Raw genomic sequence first — 10,122 nt, 5'->3', positions numbered from 1 at the left:
CGGTATGCAGGGAGTACATAATATGCCCCATTATTAACCACAATATTCACCTTATTTGCTAGCTCTTTGTAGCTAATGTGTATGAGATTTCCTTGGCAATATATCTCTGAAGTTGGTCATGCTACTTGCCAAGTGGCATAAATAAATATTGAAATCCACATATTTCAGCAATGTCTTATGCATGAACATCCAGACAATCGAACAAAAAAACCCAATATAATAGCATGAAAGGATGATAGTTATCAGTGAAATTAACATTACAAATCAAACATAATAAATTAATGAGCTTGCAACCATACAGTAAAATAGTCTCAGCATATGAATTTAAGTAACACAACAAAGAAGTGTGTTTAATAGCACTTTCAACATGAATGTACACTTTGACCTTGTCCCCGTTATATCTAATTTCAGTTGAATTTCTGTATGAAGCTGAGTATATGCGCACTAACTTCCTCTGGCTTCTCTTCATTTATGAAATGGCCAACATCTTTCATTACCACCACATCATCCAGCAATGGAACACACTTCTTGAGTCCACCTTTGTGAATGAAATCTTGTATGCCCGCAGTGTGGTACGTCAAATCCAGATCGCCAACTATGAACTTGGTTGGTACTTTTATGTGATCTCCCGTCCATGGTGATGTTAGCTCCCATGTCCTAAACGTAGATGAAATGTGGTTATTATATACTAAGTCCATGACATTGTGTGATGCAATACGTATCTGACAAATCCATTTACACTAACATTTCTTCGAGGGATCAGCGGTAATCGTACTTTTACAAGTATAGTGCGGATAAATTGAGTATACTTTTTAATAAGGCACTTTCACAAAAATGGCATTTTTGAACATAAATTAGGAAACTATTAACAGAATAAATACAGTGAACATATATTTGAGGCCATATCTAAATATATCAGTTTGGTATTATAAAGGTTGGATGCACTATATTTTGGAACCAAAGAGTAACCGAAAATATTAATCCCTCCGGTCTTGTATACATAGCCACAAACCCATATTCTAGGTACCAAGAAAACAAAACCAAGTGATAAATACCACGATTATTTATGTGCCAATGTTCTCAAGTTCCAGGCTAATTAAATATACTGCATGTAGTGGTTCTTTCTCTATAGTTGCATGCAATGTTTGCATTAATAAGCACCATCCTATGAGGTAAAAAGCTAATTAATGTATTTTTGATAGTGGCCTTGTATTAAGAAGATAGGAAGTATGATTTATTAAATTCTATCTTTAGCCCACAATGTTATTCCGAAAAGTCATTCATTGCCATATATTTAATTTATTTCCTTTTTATCATATAAAATCATATAAAAATGATTTTATTGCACTTAAAATAACCCCAACCACATTCTTTGTTCTAACAAGGTGAACTTCCTCGTGGGACAGCCAATAAAAAAATCTTGAAAGAAAAGGTGTGTTCACCAATATATTTTGGAAAATATATTTGACACTCGCTCAAAAAACTCTAAATTATGTGATCCTTGTTCCTGAGACTATTTATAGTGAGAGTAACATTGCTAGTAACATCACACATCTTAATACGTTTTGATGATATGTCATGCCAATAAATGAAGATAGAGAGTGGGCTGGTAACTAGGTATGTTACCATAACATCACACACCCCAATGCAAGATGAGTCTACAACGTACTAATAACACAATGCATTACACCACACATAAGTTACTATCCACTATGAAGGTAGTAACTTAGACTAGTAACATGGCATATGTTACTAATCTAAGTTCACTATGACCAGCCTAAATGATACGGTTCTTGCTTAAAAGGACAAAAGTAAGTAGCTTAATTACTTGTTTAAGGCGCGGTAGTAGTTCAACCCCCCGGTGAAACCTGTCTTGTCAAATTGGGAGGTGTAATACTTGATGTCCTCCTCTGTGATCCAGCTCGGCAAGGGCACCTCATCGTCCGGTGATCCCCATCCTCCCTTTGGCATGAACAGCGGGCCAGGGGTACGATAAGCGAAGAATTTTCTTAGCACCTGCTCCGTGCCAAGGCGCGCGAATTCTGATTCGATTGCTCCTGGCTCCTGCAAATCAGTCACAATTTTTTCTGATGCAACTCTAGTGGCAGTATATATGATTTATCTAGAAAAGCAATGGATTTAGTCATGACGTTTCATGTATGTTCATTCTTTTTTACAGAAAGTAGAAGCGAATAAAACCGTATTGCAATACACGAATAAAAGATAACCAAACGGTTCTGCCGAATATATACCATGGAAATCCATTGGTTGGTAGCTTGAATCTTCTGTGTGCAACTTATTATCCTAGGACGACATACGTACTATTCTTTCGTTTGTTTATTACGAGTGCTAGAGTCGGTCCTAATTAATGAGTCCTGCTATACGTACGATAATTTTTGTCCGATACTTTGTACGATCCTACGTGGCTGCGACTCTCTGGCGCGAGGCAATTCGAGGCTAGCACAGTTCGGGCTGGGCTGAGGTTGAATAAGAATCGGACCATCTCTCTTCTTCTAGTAGGCTACTTTCACTTAGGGCATCTCCACACTGCGATTTAAACGGACGCGTTAGACCTTTTGAGCCATTTATGTAGGCATGTGGATCTGGCCATCATCTGTTTGGGTCGCGCATTGCACACGCACGCCAAAAGTGAAATACAACAAAAAGGAAAAAATAAAAAAAATTAAAACTAAACCATATTTCATTAAACGTATGCCCGAATTTGGGCATGTTTATACATATACCCTATTTTGGACAAATTTAAACTACAAAATAAAGCCCTCTATATGAGCTTTAAACTAAAAAAATATATATATATATATAACCCTATCCTAGGGTTTGAGGAGGACGAGGTGGCCGCCTAGTCCCTGTGGGCCTCGTCGCCGTGGGCATCGACGACGTCCCCAAGCGGCGATGCGCTGTTGTGGCTCGACCGCAACGGGGACTCTAGTCACGGCGACCACTGGGCCTCTTCCCAGGCCGAGTGGGGGTCCGGAGCCGCACGCTGCTCCGCCGCAGCTCCGCCTCCTCCCGAGGCGGAGCTGCCTCTCCTGCTCCGCCAGTCGCCTCTCCTGCAGTTTCTTCTGCGACTCGAACGACTCGAGGAGCGCCAACTGCTGCATCTGGCCCGTCTTCGTCGGACCAGTCGAAGTTAGAGTTGTCATCCTCCTCCTCCTTCGTGTCCTCCTCCTTCGACTCCTCCACTTGCGCCGCCAACGCCTGCCACGCCGTAGCTTCTGCTGCCGCCGCCTCCTCCCGCAGCTGCTGCTCCAGCTCCTCCCGCCACTGCCATTGATGGAGCTCCCGCATCCGCAACCGCTCCTGCAACTCCTCAATTCGTCGCCACTCGTACAGCTCGTCCTCACGCCGCTGCAGCTCCAGCTCGTCCGCACGGCGGCGTCGCTGCAGCTGCTCTGCACGTCGCTGCTTACCCATCTCCTCCGCCCGGATTTGCGGCAACGTAGGCGACTGGACGCCGCGTGGCCAGTCACTGTCCTCATCGCCGCCTCGGTTTCCACGCGGGAGACCATTAAACGCTGATGACCAACCTTCTCGCGTCGCGGCCGATGCGAACCGTTGCGTCCTTCGCTGACAAGGCGCCCCTAACCGCGAAAACCGTCGTGCCGCGAGGCGCCGGCGCGCCCGATTCGCGCCCTTCGCTAAGGGGCCGTCACGGGGTTGCCGATGCTTCTATTGGACTCGAAAAATTGTCGGCGCTATTTTGGGCGCGCCGATGCGAGCCCATTTTCGATACCGACCCCTAAAACATTATCGGGACCGTTATCAGGGCCGCCGGTGGAGATGCTCTAAGGGAAATGGGGCGCTAGCCTCGTCGATGCAGCCTCTGAAGAGATGGGATGGAACTCTTGAAGAAGACGGGCGATATGGAGTGAAAGGTGCAGTCGTGAACAGGTTTTAACGAAGTAGAGTATAGTGGGTTTGGTCTTGGGCTGGACTTAGGCATGGAGCAGAGAATTAATTAGAGCTGTAACTACTGGAGGTGTAGGAATTGTTCTCGTACAGAGATCGGACGAGAGTTGTCGTGTGTGAAGCAATTCCGAAAATGCTTCACACACGACAATTCGTGTCCGATCTGTGTACGATACTCATTTCTCCTCTCTTCCCAGTGCAGAAGTCCATCTCAGAGCATCTCCAACAGAGGCTCTAAAATTTGGCGCTGTAAAACTCGTTTGCGCGTTTGATCCGGGTATATCGCGCGGCGTGGACGCGAGCTTCACCGGAGGCTCTATTTTACAACGCAACTAGGAAACCAAAAACAACCCTTTACCAGAGGCTGTAAAATAGACGAGGTCTGCTCCAACCATGCGCGTCTCCCTGAGGCCTGCAGCCGGCATCCCCGCATCTCGCCCTTGCTCCGGCGAGGCACCTCTCCCTGCACCGTTTGCTATAGGCTCTAGCGGGCATCTCCGGCCGGGCCGAAAATGCGTGTGCTATAGGCTCTAGCGGGACGACGCATAGTGATTGGGCAGTCCACGGCGACGCAAATCTGGCCCAAATATGCGCATCGGATGCGTCGTGGCGGGCGTTCGCTTGCGTTTGGCGGACGTTTCGTTGGGCCTGCCTAGCAGATGCGTCTTCTCAGCGACGCTGGCGCCGAGGCGTCGCTTCGACAATCTACGGCCACGTAATTGCGATGCCTCGTGTGGCGCGCGGACGTCGCCTACATCTGTGCACGAAGTAATGGTGATGCCACGCATGCCGCGGCCGTCGCCTTTCTCCGACCTATATAGTAGTTTCTATATAGGTAGTCTAGGTTTCTACAACTACTTTGTATAATTTTTATGTAGTAATTTCTATGCTTTTTAAAGATGGTGCAAAACAAAAAATGGATCGTCCCGCTGGGAGCACACCCAGACTCAAATGGGCGCGCGGTCAAAATATATCCGCGGGGCGACGCAAACGGACACTCCGACCACTTTTGGGCGTCCGAAATGCGTCGCCCCGTTGGAGATTAGAAAACGGACCGTGGTTGTTCGAGTGTCCTCGCGCTTTTGCCCCAGGCCCCCCATCATTGATTAGAAAACTAGTTAGGGTGGTTGTCCGAGTGTCGCATCAAGCGGCCTCCTGTCCGTCGGCGTGGCTGGTATCATCGGGGACCCGACGCTAGTCCCAAACCTCAAGCTCCCGATGTGCGTGTGCGCTGGATAGTGGTTGTGGACACGATCTTCTGCCTATCGCGATCATGGCGCCCCTCCTCCCACCCCCGGCGCGTCTAGCCCTCCTATATGGCGGCCAGCGAGCTCTCTTCGCTAGCAACGCAACCTCCATGTTGTCATCGTAGCGACCTTGGTCCCTCGCCACTGCATCCGTTGCTTGCACCATCGCTGGGCGGCCCACTGCAACCCTCGGGTTTGTCGATCCTCCTTGTCGCGGGAAAGGGCTCGTGCACGGGAATTGAGCGGCCACACGCCGGGAACCATGTGGCCGTGCGGGAAGCCAACGGGAGCATCAGTGTTAATAGGGGTATAAAAAATTGTCGGGCTATTAGGTTTGACTCCTCGACCCAAAATGAGAAGAAGCCTATTTTATATCAACGGCCCGAACCAAACGGACCAAAACCAACATATTTAATGTCTAAAATAGATCTGGCCGCTACAGATGCCTAACGTCCAAGATATTGATGGGAACAAAACTGAATCAAAAGTATTGAACTTGGAAAGACGATTAGTATACGTGTATGTTTTGGAGCCAAGAGTATTTTTACTAGGCTCGGCAGTACTGCGGTTTGTTCCTGAGAGCATCTCCAACAGGCGCTGTAAAAACGCTCCGCGCTATAATAACCGTCGTTTTTGGGCGCGGGAGGAAAAAAAAGAGCTCCAGCAGAAGCTGTAAAATATTGCGGGCGCAAAAAAATTTAGGGCACGCGCTGAAAAGCGGTATCGTGGGCTGTATATCTGCCGCTCCTGATCCAGCGCGCACAAAAAGATCGCTCGCGCGAAAATCCCAACTGCCGCTGAACTTCCCTGTCTGGCCGTTCGTGGGGCATGGAGGCGAGGGTCGGAGGCGGGATTGGGGCGCGGCCTCCGCGGCGCTAGTTGTCGCCGCTGCGCCGTCCTCGATGGAGGGCCGCCGGCGAGCCGCTCATGGGGAAGATGGGGGCATGCGGGGTCAGGCGGGGCAGTCAACAGGCGACGCGCGGGGCAGCCGACCGCAGGCTCGACGGAGCAGGGAGACACGCCTCACCGGAGCAAGGGCGGGAGACGGGGAAGACGGCCGCAGGCCTCGTCGAAGCAGGGAGATGCGCGGGGCAGCCAGCCACGGGTTCAACGGTGCAGGGAGAGGTGCCTCGCCGGAGCAAGGGCGAGATGCGGGGATGCCGGCTGCAGGCCACAGGGAGACGCGCATGGTTGGAGCAGGCCTCGTCTATTTTATAGCCTCTGGTAAAGGGTTGTTTTTGGCTTCCTAGTTGCGCTGTAAAATAGAGCCTCTGGTGAAGCTCGCGTCCACGCCGCGCGCTATACCCGGATCGAACGCGCTGCAAACGAGTTTTATAGCGCCAAATTTTAGAGCCTCTGTTGGAGATGCTCTGAGATGGACTTGTGTACTGGGAAGAGAAGCAATTAGCATTAGGAGAAATGAGTATCGTACACAGATCGGACACGAATTGTCGTGTGTGAAGCATTTTCGCTAATTAATCATGCAAAATTAGCCACCTACTCTGCCGGCCCTAAAGTTTAATCATATTTCATTTTGGCTTGACATTGCGTCACATACTGGCTTAATTTTTCACAGAAGAAACCAGCTAGAAGTAATTTCCCGTTGCAAGGAAATACTACCTCTGGTCGCTTTTAATTGACCTTGCTCCATACCTAGCTACGTGTATGTGGTGAGCTAAGCCCGCGTCGATTAAAATCGAACGGAGGGAGTATAAGTAATATCAAATGACTAGAACAGAAATTAAGAACAGAAATTGATCCATCAAACAACTCAAGTCAGGCCGAAGAATAGGAATATATCAAAGCAATAATTTTTTTTTTGAAAAAAGAGGTGGTATTATATTAAAGGAACACAAGACGGGTACAATATGCATACAGGTCCCTATCATCACTCGCCCTAAAGAACCTAGTATTTGAGGATAAGGCCTGTAACTTTACAGAAAACACACCAGAACAGAAAATAGAAAAGCAATCAGGTCCTGGAGTAGCGCCGCCGCCGCTCGCCGGCTTCCTCGAAGCGTCGCCGCCAAGGAACGGAGAGAAGAAGCTCGAACTCTTCCTACCGGCGAGAAACCACCCCCACTGGCAACCTTCTCGCCGCCGGGAACGAATCACTTGGCTGCAAGAAGGCGTCGAGCACCACTGGGAACGGGTAGTTGCCTCCGACTGAGAGGCAGAGAAGCAGCCATCGCGTCGGCTGCGGATCACAGCGGCCATGGAGCCGGCTGTGTGATTGCGCTCGTAGTGAAACCACCGGAGATAGTTGATGTAGATACGGCACCGCCTCCAGTGCGCAGCAGCAGTGCCACCTCTGTCCTCTCTCTCGCCTCCACGGCCGACCAAGAGGAGCAGCAGGGGCGCTCTGCCGCGGCACCATAAGCAGCGCAGATAAGACCATCCTTCAGCAGCCGACGAAGATCTGGCGCAGGTGTGCTCCTCCTCGCCTCCATGGCCGGCCAGGAGCTCGAACACGCCGTTGGTCGCAGGCAGGGACGCTTTTCCCCCCTCGCCGCCAAGGCCGGCTAGGGAAAAACGCCTCCCGCTGCAGTCGATCTGCAGAAGGTGGTTCGCCGCCACATCTTTATTGAGCTGAGCAGTCGTCGTCCTCGCCACTCCCACCTCCGACCACCGGAGAAACAGAGAGAGAAGGAAGAACCCTAGAACGGACGAGATCCAGGCGGGCTGATCTCCTCCACCGCTCGCACTACTGGGCATCAAGCCCCCTACCGGCATAAAGCCACTACTCCTAGCTAAACTATGCACTCCGGCGCCTCCCCTCCACCCATCTCGACCGGCGGCGCCGGCGAGATTGGCTTTGGTTCGGCCCGGTCTCTTCGAGGAGGCGCTCAGCTACTGTAGCTGCGAGAGAGAGAGAGGAGGGGGGAAATGGTACCCGAGTCGGATACACGATCAAAGCAATAATTACTACACGGTTGTATTGCACCAAGAGTCTTAGACTAGTCACAATAGTCAGTATCATATAGCAGTATCATATAATATTAGTGTATGATACTACATGTACAATGCAAGGTGTCATGTAGTAGTATCATAGTAGTAGTACTTCTCTTATATTTATTGATTTGTAGTATCCCAATGCAAATATGTGTACAAGATTTATTTGATTTTTTGTTTTGTTCTTAGGTGTTATGATACCGTATCTACGTATGGTACCACTGCAATCTCTCTTGTCATTAATTGAAGTGATATATCAGCTTTTTTGCGTGCATAAAATGCATAATACTACCTATGATATATTCATTATAGGTATCAAATGGTGTGTATCCGTGTGCTTGTTAGCTTTTTATGGCGAGTTATTATCCTATTGCTTTGTATTTCCTCTATTTGGAAATAAGTGTCACAGATTTATCTAGATTTGCATGGATTAATGGATATATGCCAGTCTACGTACTAAAATGTGTATGTATTAATGGATATATGTGAATCTAGATAAATCTACGTCATTTATTTATGAATGGATATACGCTAATCTAGATAAATCTGCGACATTGATTTCTGAATGGATATATGCGAATCTAGATAAATCTATGACATTTATTTCTGGATGGATATATGCTAATCCAGATAACTAGTCCTACAAAATCGACCACCTAGGTGCTATGTTTAATTGAGATTTTGCGCTAAGCACTATGTACTATGTTGGCTTAACTTCCATGGAAAAAAATACTCTCTACATTTTAAAAAATATATCGAAGATTTGTCTAAATTTGAATGCATTTAGAAATTTGACGTGAGACAATACCCTTTCCATCCCACACATCTCAACTCACTCGGCCAAGAAATGGAATTGAAGCCTTGCTTTTACTCAATTTGTCCTAACCAATTCCTAGTACAGAGTTAACGAACAACGCTTTAATCATAGCGTCCTGGTCCGTGGTTCCACATTGTGTTTGCAGGCTTTCCACGAGAAAGTAAAAGTGATGTCACATGGCAAGAACACAAGAGAAGTGAGACATCCATGAAACAACTCAACTAGGCCAAGAGCTGCTACTACTAGAATCGAAGCATGGCAAGAATACAGAAGCAGCAAGAGTCTGGTGGCATGGTAGGTACCTGGATGCGGCAGATGTAGTACTCGTCGCCGAAGAGAGCCTTCAGCCCGTCGACGGGCCTCCTCGCCGGACTGCGGGGAGTGAACGCGACGCTGAGGGCGACCAGCGCCCTCACCCTGTCCGGCCGGAGCATGCACAGGTGCCACGCCATCACGGCGCCCCAGTCGTGCGCCACCACGAACACCTGCTTCTCTCCGAGCGAGTCGACGAGCGCCACGAGGTCGCCGACGATATGCAGCGCCGTGTACTGCTCCGAGGAGGGCGGGGCATCGGAGCCGCCGTACCCGCGCATGTCGGGCGCCACGGCGCGGTAGCCCGCGGCAGCCAACGCGCGCATCTGGTGCCGCCACGTGTACCACAGCTCCGGGAAGCCGTGGAGGAGCAGGACCGTGGGCGCGCCGGAGGCCGGGCCGGCCTCGGCGACATGGAGGTGAACGCCGGTGTGGAGCTCCACGGTGCGGTGGGTGATGGTTACGCTGGACTCGTCGGAGGCCATGGGTGGGGATGGAGCGAGGCGAGGAGAGGACGGGGGGAGTAGGCAGGAGCAGAATGTGTCGCAGAGCTCGTGGAGGCAGGTCCTGATCATGGACGGCGACGGGGACGGCGACCAATACAAACTGTGTTGGTGGTACTGCCGTGCAGTTGTGTCGATGGACGGCGACGTGACGATGGAGAGTGGGGGCGCGCGCGTACGTGTCGTTTTATAGGCCGCGTGCGCTTTAGAACCGTGTTCCGCGCGCATGGCCCCAAGCTTTTTGCACCGTTAGCATGACCAGCAGATGCATGTTGCATTGCATGCATGTGCTAGCTTACGGTGCTACCTTTTGTCATGCTAATTAGTCTGCCGGTTGTGATTTGAAGAAGATTGGATTCTT

At 49.4% G+C, this 10,122-nt stretch overlaps 1 protein-coding gene across 1 annotated transcript; it reads right to left on the bottom strand.

Moving 5' to 3' along the window:
* Positions 1-257: 257 nt before the first annotated feature.
* Positions 258-9,840, bottom strand: LOC124676245 (epoxide hydrolase A-like). Its single transcript, XM_047212325.1, has 3 exons — positions 9,249-9,840; positions 1,829-2,064; positions 258-657 (listed from the first exon to the last, which is right to left on the bottom strand). The coding sequence occupies exons 1-3, from the start codon at positions 9,831-9,833 to the stop codon at positions 408-410; spliced, it is 1,071 nt and encodes a 356-aa protein (XP_047068281.1). The 5' UTR covers positions 9,834-9,840; the 3' UTR covers positions 258-407.
* Positions 9,841-10,122: the final 282 nt, after the last annotated feature.

The sequence above is a fragment of the Lolium rigidum genome, chromosome 1 (genome assembly GCF_022539505.1).
Source record: "Lolium rigidum isolate FL_2022 chromosome 1, APGP_CSIRO_Lrig_0.1, whole genome shotgun sequence".
Classification (NCBI taxonomy): domain Eukaryota; kingdom Viridiplantae; phylum Streptophyta; class Magnoliopsida; order Poales; family Poaceae; genus Lolium; species Lolium rigidum.
Note: the sequence above shows the minus strand (reverse complement) of the source record. Positions and strands in the feature narration are given on the sequence as shown.

Bases quoted from the DNA above. Each gene is read 5' to 3' on its own strand.
- LOC124676245 (XM_047212325.1), bottom strand. From the start codon at position 9,833: ATGATCAGGACCTGCCTCCACGAGCTCTGCGACACATTCTGCTCCTGC. The intron at 2,065-9,248 runs GTACCTACCATG...ACTGATTTGCAG, and splicing joins ACTACATCTGCCGCATCCAG to GAGCCAGGAGCAATCGAATC. The intron at 658-1,828 runs GTAATTAAGCTA...ATCTACGTTTAG, and splicing joins TACTACCGCGCCTTAAACAA to GACATGGGAGCTAACATCAC.